The 15593-nt window shown below is 36.5% G+C and overlaps 1 protein-coding gene across 1 annotated transcript in view; it reads right to left on the reverse strand.

Annotated features, from left to right (window-relative positions):
* Positions 1-539: 539 nt before the first annotated feature.
* The window catches only part of LOC118853593 (centrosomal protein of 135 kDa-like), a 48029-nt gene continuing 32975 nt past the window's right edge, over positions 540-15593 (reverse strand). The window contains exons 8-10 of the mRNA XM_036763743.1: positions 13096-13200; positions 8498-8674; positions 540-846 (exon numbers count right to left, since the gene is read on the reverse strand). Of these exons, the coding sequence (XP_036619638.1) occupies positions 8509-8674; positions 13096-13200 (271 nt within the window). The 3' untranslated portion in view covers positions 540-846; positions 8498-8508. The remainder of the gene's footprint in view (positions 847-8497; positions 8675-13095; positions 13201-15593) is intronic.

Consider the following 15593-nt stretch of genomic DNA (forward strand, 5'->3'; position numbering starts at 1 on the left):
AAGATTTCCAGTTCATTCACTGAAGAATTTCATCTGGAAAATTTTCTAGAGCTTTCCTTTTTATGAAAGCTCATTTAGAAGAAATTCTTTTTAGATTCATTTTGAAAAAATCTGCATTGTGAAAAAAATGTTCACATGATAACAGAAAATGTTATAAAATTCTATAAATAATATATAAATATATACCTTCATCACAAGACTTCTCATTGATAATACAAAAATATTTTAGAATGTGTCATTATTTACTTCACATAGACTCTTGTACTACATAAAACCTGAATAAATCCATCACCACCCCATTCCAGTTATAGGTAGCAAACGCCTGTGAATTGTTCATTTTACATTTGAAGAAAAAAATTAAGGGCAATGGCAAAACATTAGGGTTGACCACTCTTCACAAAATGTGTGCAAGTTTTGAATTATAAACACAGACATGAAAAATGCAAACACACTTAAAAAATTCTATGTATATATATTTATATTAGAGTGTTTATAAAAACATAGGCAATCAAAGCAAAATATGCATATTCTTACATATATTAGTTCACAGTATAAATAAACTTTGGGGAGTTATTTGATTTAAAAACAATGAAAACAACACAAATATCCTATCATTTATCAGAACTAGTACATATTCTGTCTATAACATGCCAATGAAAATGTATACAAGCACATTAAAAAAACTCTCTCTCCACATAAATATTCATTGATTTAAAGAAAACTTTACGGAGGTAGAATCCATGTTACACTTCATGATTTTCAGGAATAAGTACTTCAAAGCCAGTTAATATTTCCAGTACTGTTCCTGTATTAAAAGCCCATATGGCCTGGTTTTTGAAGACAACTCTGTCGGGGAAAAATTTTGCAGTTATTCGCCATATTGTGGGAAGAAATTAAAGTCAGAAATTTCTTAATTGAATCAAATCTCAGCTGCAGATAAAATAATATGACCAGAGCTAAAGAATTTACATTGGAATGTCTCTCTCTGAGCTATTAAAAATGATTATAGAATATCCCAAATGAGGCTGTTTTTAAACTCTTAAAATTGATTTCAAGTTCTATTTGTAGTACACTTATGACTATATATGTACACATAATGGGTGTGGTACCTGTATGGCTTGCTGACTCAGAAAAATTGTTAAGGATAAAGTGCAATAAACTTATATTTATTGCAACAAACATGGTCTTCAAATTAAATGTTTTGTTTAATTAAATATTTTGCCTGGCAGTTTACTCTATGTACACACATATATGAATTATCAATTTTAAAAAGTTAAAACATAAATATTAAAAATAGATGGGACACAATTTCAGTGCTTTATTCAAAAGGTATTTTAGGATCCTTTAGGCTTTAGGGTCATCTTTACAAGTATCAGATCCTTTTATAACAGACACTATTAGATGACCTTAGATTTGTATATTGTTTTAAGGTTTTCAAAACATTTTTACCTACAGTATCTCACATGATCCTCACAAACACCATGTAAGGTACCAGGGCAGGTATTATTCTCTCCTTTTGAGAGAGCAGGAAGCTGACATTCCAAGAGCTGTGACTGCCAACTACATGGATAGTAAGAGGCTGACTCAGACACTCTACCAACTAGTCAAAAGCTAGAACAGCAAACAATTATAAGAAAAGCAGATCCTCAGATATTAAACATTAAGTACTTTACATTAAATATGTCATGTAAAGCATATATATTTATCATATCTGAAACAATAACACAAAATTGTAAGGGCTTTGCTTCCAATGTAGAGGTGACCTGAGAATAGGAATAGGCAACCTGTGGCACCTGCCACTCATTTTATCTTTCTCATCTCTTCTTACTTTTATTCCCTGGATTCTGGAAAGCCTCTCTAGGGATGACAAAATTCTGAACAGTTAATTGAAGAAGCTGGGGACACAAAGGAGGCTTTTTTTTTCCCAATGCAATCTGAAGTGAAGGACATCAGAAAAGAAAGTAGGTTTGGGAAACAGCTAACTTAGGAAATTATACTGGATTTGGCTATGATTTGGTTTTCTGAACCATGGCACAGGAGAGTAAAGGGCTTCTGGTCAGGGGCGGTGTGCATCCAAGGAAGCCTGGGAATACCTTAGCTACTAGAGAATGGCTGATTTGATTAAAAGGGCTTTAAATGAAAAAGGGAGGATACAGGAGAAAAGTATTCAGGTAGAACTGTTACATCAGGTACTATAGAGCACACTAAGAATGACAGAAGAAATAGCAGGAGAGACACTCTACAATTTATAGGAAACAATGAAGGTGGCAGGGAGTGTGGTGGCATAGCATGATCAAGAACAGTTTGCTAAGGATCAAAAGAGGCAATAGAGTATTTGGAGTCAAGTACAGCATGCCAGGCCAGACCAGCTGAAATAAATGGATAATGAATCACTGATATATCTAGGCTGGCACGAAGGAAGAGTACAGTCAAGATAGGGGAGTTCATCTGTGAGGAATGCTCTCTGTTTAAGAAAAAACACAACAGCTGATAAAGTCTTGACAGTCACCATTCAGAAGGTAAAAATCATGAAAAGATACTGATATTTGGGACCTGATTCTGATTTTTTTTTGTTTTTTGGAAGGGGGAAGGCAGGGCAATTGGGGTTAAGTGACTTGCCCAAGGTCACACAGCTAGTAATGTGTCAAGTGTCTGAGGTTACGTTTGAACTCAGGTCTTCCTGACTCCAGGGGCAGTACTCTACTCACTGCGCCACCTAGCTGCCCCTCTGATTCTGATTAATAAAGAAAAAGGAGCTGGTGAAAAGACGATAATCTTACTGTTCCTACTGGCTATCATCCTCTGTCTCTTTTCCTCTTCTCAGATAAATACTCCGGAAAAGCCATATATATATTTCTTGCCTCAACTGTGTTTTCACTCTCTTCTAAACTTTCATCATTCTAGCTTCTGAATTCATTGCTCAAATTAAATGGCTCTTTTCAAAATCACCAGTGAGTTTATAATTGCCACATCTACTGGCCTCTTCTCAGCTCTGATCCTTCTTGTAACTCTCTGCACCAGTTTACATTTTTAATTACTTTGTTCTGCATACTTACTTCTCTCTGGGCTTTTGCAACATTTTTCCTCCTTGGTTTTCCTCCCGTTTGCCTGCTTCTCAGTTTCCTTTGCGGAACCTTTAGCCACATTATTCTCAATAACAATGGGTATACCCAAGGCTCTCTCTGGGGCTCTCTTTTCTGGAAGCCTCCTCACTTGATGAGTTCATCAACTCTGATGTGTTCAATTGTCATCTATGTCGATAGGTGCTATATCTAAATATCCATTCCTAATCTCCATCCAGAACTATTTCTGTATCACAACTTGAATATCACAATATCACAAACTTCTATATCACAACTGAAATAAACGTCCTGTGGGCATACACGTCTAAAACTCATTATCTTTTTCCAAACCTATTTCTGTAAAAGTGTACCACACCATCTGTCCAGTCATCCAGGTTATCAAAAATGGTGCCACCTTCAACTCCCCGATTTCATTCCAAGTAATCTAATTATGGAAAAATTACACTATTTCTACTTTCACATCTCTTCTATAGATCTCATTCTTTCCACTCTCCCAGCCATCACTTCTCACCTGTATTATTGCATTGCCTCTAATCCATCCGTCACACAACTACCTAAGTGACTTTTCCTGAAGTACAGTTCTGACCATCAAATCCAGGTCACGTGATAAACTTCAGTGGTTCTCTCCTATCTCTAAGACCAATTAGAGATCCTCAGGCACTTACAGCTATTCACAATGTGGCTCCTTCCCATATTTTTAGCCTTTTTAATACTGTTCCCCTCAACATACTCCATAGTATAGGCACAAAGGCTTACTTGCTGTTTCTCACACACAATACTCTATCACTTTGGTTGTCCCTCATGCTTAGAAAACTCTCTCTCCTCACCTCCTCCTCTCTGAATACCTGGTTTCAGGAGGCCTTTCCTGGTCTCTCCCCTTCTCCCCTCACCCAATGCCAATACCTTATCCTCTAAGGACACATAATACATAAAATGTACCTTAGATACAACTATGTGTGTGTTTGTGTGTAATGCATACACATATTCATACAATGCTCACTGATTGATGATGAAAGCTTGGAGAGGCAAGAACAACGTCATCAGGGAATGTTAGGCACGGACTAACATATGGCCTATATTTTGACAGAATAGATGCCAAGGACTTCACACAAAAGATGGGTTCAAAGATCCAAATGCATAACTACAAGTTGTGACAAGAAAGAAATTCATATAAAAAAAGACCTAGAGGTTCTAATGGACTCAAAACTCAATATAAGTAGCAACTATGATGTAACAACTGAAAAACTATTGTGAACGTAGGCGAAATTAATATTAGTGTGTTGCCCAGAATGAGGAATTTGATAATCCTGCTGTACTAAGTAAGTGTCAGATGTCTGGGTTATTATAGGTAGTTCTGGGCAATTCACTTAAGAATGGTAAAGGAACTTGACATCATGATAAAAAAGGAGCAATTGAAAGAATTGGAAATAGCCTTGAGAAGACTTACGTAGGACATGATGCAATCTACAAATATTTAAAGAGTTAACATGAAGAAGAGGGATTAGATCTGTTCTGCTTGGCCAAGGCATATTCTTAAGGAAGTAGATTTCAGATCAACCTAAAAAAAATTTCCTAGCAATAAGAGCTGTCTAAAAATGGGATGAACACCTCAGTTGGGTAGGGAGGTTCCTGCTACTGGAGGATTTACCAGTGGTAACACAGAGCCATATTCTCTTCTAGTTTTTAGGACCATAATCCCTTTCTCGACAGGACTTGCTTGGGGACATGGATGCTCAACTTGAGCAGCAAGTCATCAATTATTAATCTTCTAGTAAGATGGTGGACAATTAGTTTTTATCCACCCTACTACAGTACCTTAGGAACCACCAGGGCTTTCTATTAGCTCTGCAGCTGAACTCAACTAGACATACTTTTCTCTCTCTCCCCTAATTAGATTCCTGGAGAGCAAGTACTGTCTTACTTTTCTTTTTGTATTCCTAGCACTTAACACAGGGCTTGGCACATATTAAATGCTTTTCTATCCCTTTATCCACCCATTTATCCAACCAAAGGATACAACATACACATATACAAGTGTTCCATTTCCTTACTAGAAACTCTGATATTTCTCTGATTATTGCTTCCTCTCATTTTATAGACCTATTCTTCACCCTCATCATGACTTCCAATCCTCTGCTCCTCAGTACTTTTTAAAGCTTTGTTCCGACTTCACTATCCTCACTTTCCATTCTCAACTTGTTAACCCCTTCATCTCTATACAGTCTTCTGCTCCTAAATCCCTAATCCCCCCACCCTATTACAACCCATTTCTTGTCGGACTTAAGCCCTGGGATTATACTCACAATCTGTCTCCTCTACTCCAACTCACAGGCTGCTGAACAGAGCTAAAAGTTCACACAACTGTGCTTACTAAGTACATTATAAATTCATGTCATCGAACTTCAACTCCTTTTGCTCCTTCCTAAATAATTCCCTATCTCATTCCCCACAGAAACTACTGCAAACCTCTTCTCTCCCCAACTTGCCCATACCATGCCTTTAACCCCCTCTCAGCTGAGGACCTTGCCTCTTACTTTACTGAAACTATTTGACATAAACTCGTTTTTCTTTTTCTTTGTCTCAAAACCCTTTTACATCATTTCCCACTTTCCCCTCCTTTCCCCTAGTTTCTATCTAAGAGGTGGCACTTCTCCTTGCCAAAGTCAGTCTTTATATGTGCATTTGATTCCACACTCTCCCATATTCTCCAGCTGACTGCAGCCCTTATTCACCTCTGCCACCCTTCTCAAGTCTCCAACCATTTCCTATCCATTGTTTCCTTCTCTCCTGCTACAGTCCTAGGCCCTCTTTTCTTCTCTCGATAACCTCATCATGGCTTGCAAATAACTCTTGCATCTTTATGTTGTGGCCCAGGCTCTCTCCTGAGCTTAAATCCCACATTACCAATTATCTAATGAACCATTCAGACTAGATAAAATATCCATCTAAAACTCAACAAGTTCAAAACAGAACTCATTATTTTTCCCAAAAAAGTCTCTTCTAAACCATCCTATTTCTGTTGAAGGGACCACTACTGCAGTTTTGTATCTAGTTATCTTTGAATCTAAACTCTCCTGCACTACACAAATCTAGTCACTTGTCAAATTTTGCCATTTCTATCTTCACAGCTCTCACATGTGAACCACCTTAGTTCAGACCCTCATTATCTCTTGCCTGTGTTCCTGCAATCCTCTCCTGATTGGTCTCCCTGCCTCAGGTCTATGACTCTGGTCCTTTCTACACAGTGCTGCTAAGTATTTTCCTTAAACAAATATTTGACCATATTACTCCTTTACCTCAATCAACTCCAGTGGCTCCCTTTTGCTTCTAGTATCAAATGTAAATTTCTCTGTTTAACATTTAAAGCCCTTCATAACACTGCCCTAGTCTCTCTTTCTAGTCTCACAGAACATTATTCCTCCTCTGCCTGGGAAATAGTAGGCATTTAATAAATGCTGAATCCACCCTTTCCTCTTCCACATTCTGTGATCCATGCAAACTGGCCTCCTCTTTGTTCCTTATACACATTCCATCTCTTGCTTATGTGCCTTTGCACTTGCTTTGTCGTCTACCTGGAATGCACATGTCCACCTCATAGAATTCCCCTCTTCCTTCAATGTGGCTCAGACAACACTTTCTACATGAAGGCTTTTCTGATTCTCCCAACTACTAATACCCTCCCTGCCAAATTACCATTTATTTAACCACTTTGTATTTATTTTTATTTATTCTCTTTATATTTATTCTGAAGATACATATATAAGTACTTGTTGTTTTACATATAAGGTTCTTTAGAATAGGAATTATTTCATTGATTGTTTTGCATCTCAAACACCTAACTGCATGGCACACAGAAGGTGCTTAATAAATGCTGACTGGATCAATATACAAAATACGTACAAATCAAAAATAAGGATTTTCCTGTCTAACCTCTACCAGTCCTCATCCTTCACTCTATTTTTTCCTTCAGGATCCAGATGAAGATGCACATACCCCAAAGCTTTTCCTGACTCTGCTAGCCTACAGTGATCACTTTTTAAAAAAACTTTTTTTGGAGGGGGGAAGGCAGGGAAATTGGGGTTAATAGACTTGCCCAAGGTCACACAGCTAGTAAGTGTGTCAAGTGTCTGAGGCTAGATTTGAACTCAGGTCCTCCTAACTCCAGGGCCAGTGTTCTACTCACTGTGTCACCTACCTGCCCCCTATTTTTTACTTTTTCTCTGAGGAAATACTTAATGTCTATATGAGTCATTGGGCCCTTCCTCTCATGTTGCCTCGGGCTATCTCTAAAATTGTCTCATATCATCATTAAAATTTTCAAGTGTAATAAATTACTATCCACTCTGTTAGCTCCACCTCTTCTATAAAGCTATGCCCAATGCCCTCACCATGTGCTCCTCTTCTCTCAGACACCACATAGCACTTTGTCTTGTAACTCTCTAATGCCCTTACTGCGTCATGCTCTGTTATAGCTCTTGGTGGCATTATCTTATCCCACTACTAGACCAGAAGGTTTTTGCAGGCAAAGACCCTAGCTACTAAATACTGCTCAGTATCAAGCATGGTACTTGACGCATATAAAAAGCACTTAATGAAGGTGGACTGCTGTCTAATTTTCATTTTAAATACTAGAAGTCTATGAATGTAGTTACATGGGCAATCAATTATATTTTTTTGTATTTCTGCATAAGGCCTGTTATGGAATGGCAATATGGTGTTGTGATTAGATGACCAGATGACTTAGTCTGAAGATTAAGATTCCATTCTCAATTCTACTGTTCCTTCTGTAGATGTCATTTTGGGCACATTATTTCACTTGTTCAAGCATCACTGCATTCAGGCATAAAATGAAATATAAAATGGGCTTAGTTCTGGCTCAGTTATGGCTTAGTGGCATAGTATAAGGTCCACAGCACCTGGAGTCAGGAAGTCCTAAATTCTAATCCTACCTCAGACACTCACTAGCTTTGGGACCCTAAGCAAGTTACTTACTCCTTCTTTCTTCATTTCCTCAATTCTAAAACAGAGCTAACAACGGGCACCTAAAATCTCACAGGGTGGTTGTGAGGAGCAAGTATGCTAATCTACGGAAAGTCATTTGCAAACCTTTAAACACTGTTAACTATTATTATTAATCAAATGAGGATATTATTTGTACAACTCTACCTCACAGAGCTATTGTGAGAATTAAATGAGATAATATAGGAAAGTGTTTTTTTAACTGTAAAATGTAACAGAGTTATGGGTTGTTTTTATTATTATTACTGATACTAATACACGTTGAATGAAAGAAAAATGGCTTTAAAGTTTGTGTTCTAAAAGGAAAAAGCTTCAGTTTTCTTGGAAAATTCATGTACTACTTTCCTAAGCACACGACATAAGTGAACATATACATACACATACATAATACATACCTTTTTGTTACCTATTTCAGGTGTGAGTGATCTGGTGAATGTGAAGGAGACCTACGTGAAGGAGACCTATGTGGAGACCTACATGAAGGAGATCTACGTGAAGGAGATCTACATGGAGAAGAGGTCCACAAAGTAGTAGCAAGACCATGTCTACGCATTTCCTGGATTGCCCGTTCCCTGTTAATAATATAATAAATTTTGTTGAATCCAAGAGATTTATATTAAAAATCATCACTTTAATTTCTAATATTTTTCAGAGGTTGCCAAAATTAAAGATTTCAATTAAACAGGCAGATACCACACATATATCAGTCAAATCTGTCATGCAACGTTTAAAACATCAATGATAAATAGAGAAATAATTCTATTATATATATGACAGAAACACAAATCCATGCTGTTCTACCAGTAATAATTCCTAGAAATAATATGTGAAATGAACTGAAAAGTATATAACCGATGTACTCATTTTGGTAATTTTGACAATTGATATAGGTCACTGCCTAATCAAGGAATTTAGAGTTGGAAAGGACCTTGGTGGTTATCTAGCTCAATCCATACTCAACAAGAATCCAATCTACAACATATCTCATATATGGACACCTAGTATTTGCCTGAAGATGTACAATGACGGGGGGCCCACTGCTGTCCAGGACAGTACATTCTGCATTTGGGTAGTTAAAAAGTTCTTTAAAATAAGCCTAATTTTGCCTATCACTTCCACCTACTGTTTTTAGCTTTCTGGAGCCAAAGAGAGAAAAACAAACCTCTTCACCAGGTGAAATATCCCTACAGTGCTTTAAACTGACCCTCATATGGAATAAACTCAGGAACCTTCACCATCCTGGTAGCCCTCCTATGTAAAATCTCCAGTTTATCAATGTCTTTCCTAAAATGTGTTGTCAAGTACTGAAAATAAAACTCTAGATGTGGCCTGATCAGGGCAGAATACACCTGAACTACAGCTCCTATTCCACTAATTGCATTGGATTTTTTTGGCTATCATGTAACATTTGACTTGTACTAAGCATGTTGCCCACTAAAACCTTTAGATCTTCTTCAGACAAATTATTTTTTAGCCAAATTTTTGACATATTTTCCTTGTGAAAGAGATTTGTTTTTTCAAGACTAGATCTCCTTATGTTGTCTGAGATGGAATTGCAATTTGGTGACCCCCATTTCCAGAGGCTCACCATATTGGTCAGAGGCTTACAGAAGATACCTAATCAGTGTTAATTCCTACAGCAACTCACAGCTCTCAAGCTCAAGCGATCCACTAGCCTAAGCCTCCATAGCAGAGACTACAAGTGTGTAGTCCAGAACTTAAAGGGACTTTTTTTGAACAGAAGTATAAGACAATAAACTTCGGTGCCATATCACACCACTGATCAAGTCAGTTACAATTATTAATACGAAACATAAAACAAATGGACAACATACACTAACATATGTTATATATATGTTCACAGTGTAGCATGGCTTCAATTGCAGTTAATAGTAATATTTTCATGTTCTAGCACCAGTGGTCTTTCGAAGCTACAAGTGGATAGAAGAACTATCTAAAACCACTAATACTTCTGCAAACACAACTTGCATGTTTACATTAATCTAAAAGTCAACAAAGTTAGTCATGGCCAAATGAGTCCAAAAAAATTTCTGTTCCTATTCTTTCTGCCTACATTTTCCTTAGCTACCCTCTACTCTTATCTCAGAACAATAACTAATATAACATTAGTTATTTATACTTAACTATGAATCCTTTTCAGCTCTGATTTTTGCTGGTAAATTGTTTCTAGGAATTATTAGGGGTGTAACAGGAAGGATTTGTTTTTCTCCCAGACAAAAGCCAGGGCCTAGAACTCATTGTCCTTGAGCACAGGTTGGTTATCTCCCCTTCATTTTCTTCCTAAGAATAAGACTAGCTTTCTTCCCTAAGGCTTCCACACACTAGAGATTCTTCCTTCTGCAATCTCCAAATCTGTCTTTAACGAGTAATAATAAAAATGCTGTTATACGCTGAATAGACCATCCAGAGTCTTTGGTTCTGGAGTTATTGCCACTTTGAGTTCTTAAGCATTCAAAACACCTAAAGACTAATCTTTCTGTCTAGGGAAACAAGGAACAGTTGGACATGTTGCTAAGTTGTCTGTCAAGAACTATGCCCAAAGGGTTATAAAACTGTGCACACCCTTTGACCCACCAATACTACTAGATCTGTATCCCAAAGAGATCAAAGAAAAAGGAAAAATACTTGGAAAAATATTTATAGCAGCTCTTTTGTGGTAGCAAGGAACTGAAAATTGAGAGGTTACCTATCAACTGGGAAATATCTGAACAAGTTGTGGTATCTGATTGTGATGGAGTACTACTGAGCTATAAGAAATAAGGAGGATACTTTCAGAAAAACCTGGGGAGATTTATATGAACTGATGAAAAGTGAAGTGAACAGAACCAGGAAAACACTGTATACAGTAACAGCAATACTGTATGATGATCAACTGTGAATGACTTAGCTGTTCTCAGCCCCATACAATGATCCAAGACAATTCTGAAGGATTTATGAGGAAAAATGCTGTCCACTTCCAGAGAAAGAAATGGAGTCTAAAAACATATTGAAGCATACTTTTTTTACTTTATTTTTCTTTTGGGGGGGGCGGTCTGTGCTTTCTTTTGCATCATGGCTAATATGGAAATCTGTTTTACATGACTTCACATGTATAATCTACATCAAATTACTTGCCTTCTCAAGGATGGGGGAGGGGTGAGAAGGAGAGAGAGAATTGCAACTCAAAATTTTATTTTTTTAAATAGTATTTCTTTTTCTTTGATTACACGTAAAGACAATTTTCAACATTTGCTTTTAAAAATTTTAAGTTTCAAACTTCCTCCCTCTCCTTCCCCCTCCTTAAAAAGGTAAGAATTTTAAATAGGTTATATATGTGCAATCATGTAAAACATATTTCCATATTAGTTATATTGCAGAAGAAGAAACAAACCAATTTTAAAAAATGATGAAAAGATAAAGAAGTGAAAATAGTATGCTTTGACCTGCATTCAGACGCCATCAGTTCTTTCTCTGGATACGGACAGCATTTTCCATCATGAGTTCTTTGGAATTGTACTGAATCATTATATTGCTGATAAGAGCCAAGTTATTCACAATTGATCATCACACAACAGCACAATTGCTGTTACTTTGTGCAACATTCTTCTGGTTCTGCTCACTTCACTTTGTATCAGTTCATGTAAGTCTTTCCAGGTTTTCCTGAAATCATCCTGCTCGTCATTTCTTATGGCAAAATAGTATTCCATTACATTCATATGTCACAACTTGTTCAGCCATTCCCCAATGTATGGGCATCCCCTCAATTTCCAATTCTTTGCCACAACAAAAAGAACTGCTATGGACATGTTCGTACATATAGGTCCTTTTCCCTTTTTTTCTGATTTCTTTGGGGTACAGCCCTAGTATTGGTATTGCTGGATCAAAAGGTATGCACAGTTTGATTGTCCTTTGGGCATAAGAGCCCAATTTTAATAAAGAATGCTAGATACATTTTTATATGTAATTAAGAAATAGTTAATGAAATAAAACTATATTGGGAAAAAAAGTAATAGAAAAATGCTTAACAAAAATAAAAATATGTTTTTTAAAAAAAGGTCCCTTAAGAGGAAATACACAGACAGAACAGCAAATCTTAGCCCTGTGCCAAAGGAAATCCCACCTAGGAACCTTTTCTTAATGAGTATGAGTGTCAAATTCTGTATATGGATCATATGTACTCCCTATGGATTTGAGATCTCATTGATATGAATATTCATGGACTGTAATCTATGCATGGCTGACTGTCCTATGTGACTCTCATCCCTATCCTCCAATAAATTCTCCATGGTGAGGGGAGGGGACAGAACATGCTGGAGACTTTCCTCAAATTCTCTTGATAGTGTGATAAATGGTACACACTGATGTCCACAGACTCTTCCTTATTCTTTCTAAGTGACTGGCCTGTCTTTTATTTTTCTTGTCATGTATTTATGGGATAACATGCTTTATAGTAAGAATAATAGGCCTCTCTATACTTAGCTATGCTGATCCGTGGAGAAGAAATATATTCTTTCTCCAGGACCATGCTAAAAGCCTTTCCAATATGGTAGATTCTATGTGAGTTTATGCTATATCTGCATAGCCTTTAGGAACCCAGGGCCACTTCTATACCACAATAAAGCATCAGAGTAGGATTTTGTGGAGAATAGACTATGATTATTAAATTATAGATAGTATCTGGAAAAGAAACAAACATAAAAGTTGCAGAAATTTTTAAAAATAGGTCAAATAGTGTAAAAGTAATACTCACTATAGGCATTTCTACAATCTGCTTGTCACTAAGCTGATACAATACAGCAAGTATTATTATATATGTAGAAAAGATTAACCTTGTTTTAAGTTTTATTTGTTTACAATACAAAACTCTATTTATGGCTCAGTATTAGCAGTTATTACTCATATATCCTAATCATTTGTTAATATAGCATTGTCACTTGCCTGCAACTTAAAAAATTAGAGAGTATACTGATTTATACTACAAATTTCTTCTTACCGTTCAAATTGCTCAGTTGTAAGTTGCCTTTTTAAAAGCTCATTGTCTGACTGCAACTGTGTAATTTTAGTTCGAAGTACATTAGTCTCTCGTATGTGACTGGCTCTAAAAAAAATTGCAATCACATAAAAAAGGTGATAAATATTTTATTTTGTATTTTTTCAAGAAATGGACTTTTGAGAAGGGACAGGAAAGGACTATGTACAGATACATGGAGACCTCGCAAGTAACTGTTCAAAGAATATAAGTAGTTTGCAAAAAAAAAAAAATTAAAATTATCAGTAAGCTGTCAGAAAACATGCTGCAAATTACAAAGAAGAAAAATGCAAATCAGAACAAATCTGATGTTTCACTTCACACCCCAATTAGATGTGTAATCAGTCAAAGGAGTTTGGCCTGACTATCCACACAGAAAAGATTACGTGGATAAAAAACGTCTATAGCCCAGTTGGATTGATAGAATATAGCACGTCCATCAATCTGTGACAAAAATAATGATGAATTTGGGCCGAGCTGAACAGGAAGAAGAAAGTAGGCTGGACTGTAAAGCTCCTTTACTGGTGTCAAGTTACTCATAAAAGGAAAGGACCACCTTTTAAATACCAACAATTTACCACTGTTGTTATAAGGCAACAAGACAAGAAAACCAAATACATAAAGATGATAAAAGATGAAAACTGTCAATGTTGAAAGGGCTGTGGAAAGATACATATACTAATATACTAATGGTGGAGTTATGAATTGCCCCAGCTGTTCTGGAAAACAACTTGGAATTGCACAAGAAAAGTCATTAAACTTTTCATACCCTTTAACTTGTCCTCCTGACATTGGTCAAATACATACATAAAGAACCTCAATAGAGAACTAAATATTTGTAGTAGCACTCTGCAGTAGCAAAAAAACTGCAAAGTAAATTAATACACACACATCACAAATCTTTACATGCATAAAATATGTATAACGTACATATACATACATAGGCACAGGTGATATATCTATCCATATCATACAGATAGATTGACACGCAGATGTCATTTTTGCCCATGTCCTTCTAAGCTGAATATATAAGTAGAAAGGTGTAGTAAGTCTTCAGAGGTGGCATACCTCACATACTGTCAGATGAAATTGTTTTCTCTACTTTCTTCTTTTTTAACGAGGGAGGGTTCAATTGTGTGTTATTTGTAAGCAATTATTGAAAAATGATAATAGTACAAAAAGCTAAAATTTTCAACAGTAGAAAAGGGTAGTAAAGTATAAAGAGTTCTAAGATCAAAACTAGATCAGAATCGGGCAACAGCAGATCTACAGATTACCAGGACTATAGCCTAATAATGTTATTAAAAGAGCTTGAAACAATATACAAATTGAATATTCATTGAATCATGGAACTTAGAATTGACTTAAGAGATAATCTGGTTTAACCACAATTTGAGAGATGAGGAAACTGAGGTCCGGAGAAAGGAAGTAACCTGCACCTGGTCCCAAAATGAGTTAGCAGTGGGGTCAGGATTGGAATAAAGGTCTCCTGACTGCCATTCCAGTGTTCATGATAAAAACAGTAACAACCACCAATCTTTATATAGTTTTTTAAAGTCTGTAAGGGGCTTTACATAAATTACCTTATGTAAACCATAAGAGATATGAGATAACTACTACAGATATTATTATCCCCATTTTACAGTTGTGGAAATTGTGGCTTGGAGGTTAAATGACTTATCCATGGTAACACAGTAATAAGTGCCAGGGAATAGTTTAAATCCCTAGTGGACTCTTGGTCCAGCACTTTATCCACCACAGCATTTCCACTACGTTACAATAATGACTGAATAAACTGTGGTGCAATGAAGCATGTCCAAGAAGGGAAAAACATAAGAGGAGTTTCAACATGAAAAGAAATAAGAAAAAAGGATCTCAAGAGGTATTGGGTATCTACGTTATACGGTTGAAATGGAAAAATGTTTCACAGAGAAATATACTGAACATTCAAAGAAAAAAAGCCAATTTAAGTTATTTCTAAAGAGGGTAGACCTTGCTATTCCAAGAAGGAAGTAGCTGCTTGGCTTCCAAAGAATGACCAAGTAGACCCATGGCTGCTAAGAGAGAAGAGATCAATCAGCCAGTAAGGAGTAGATGAAAAATGGGTATAGTGGTGATTTCTGACTCTCTGATGAGGCATGAGGGATGTATCAGCTTGATACAGTAGACAGAGTTCTTGTCGTACTAGGGCACGTATACAAGATATAGTAAAGAATCTTCCTCAGATTGTCAAAACAGAAGGTGATTACCACTTCTGAATATTCCTATGGGCTGCAAATGATACTACCAGACAGAATCTCTTCCAAATTTTATGAAGTTTGGGGTAAGAAACTGAAAGCAAAGAATGCAGAGAAAGGAAGAACTAGGAAGCATAAAATTAGTTTAGAAGATGGCATATGAAAACATGAACTGAATTTCTGGACTATGGTTTGAAATAGAGTTCCTGATCAGGGATGAAGTAA

This window comes from Trichosurus vulpecula, chromosome 6, assembly GCF_011100635.1.
Source record: "Trichosurus vulpecula isolate mTriVul1 chromosome 6, mTriVul1.pri, whole genome shotgun sequence".
Lineage (NCBI taxonomy): Eukaryota > Metazoa > Chordata > Mammalia > Diprotodontia > Phalangeridae > Trichosurus > Trichosurus vulpecula.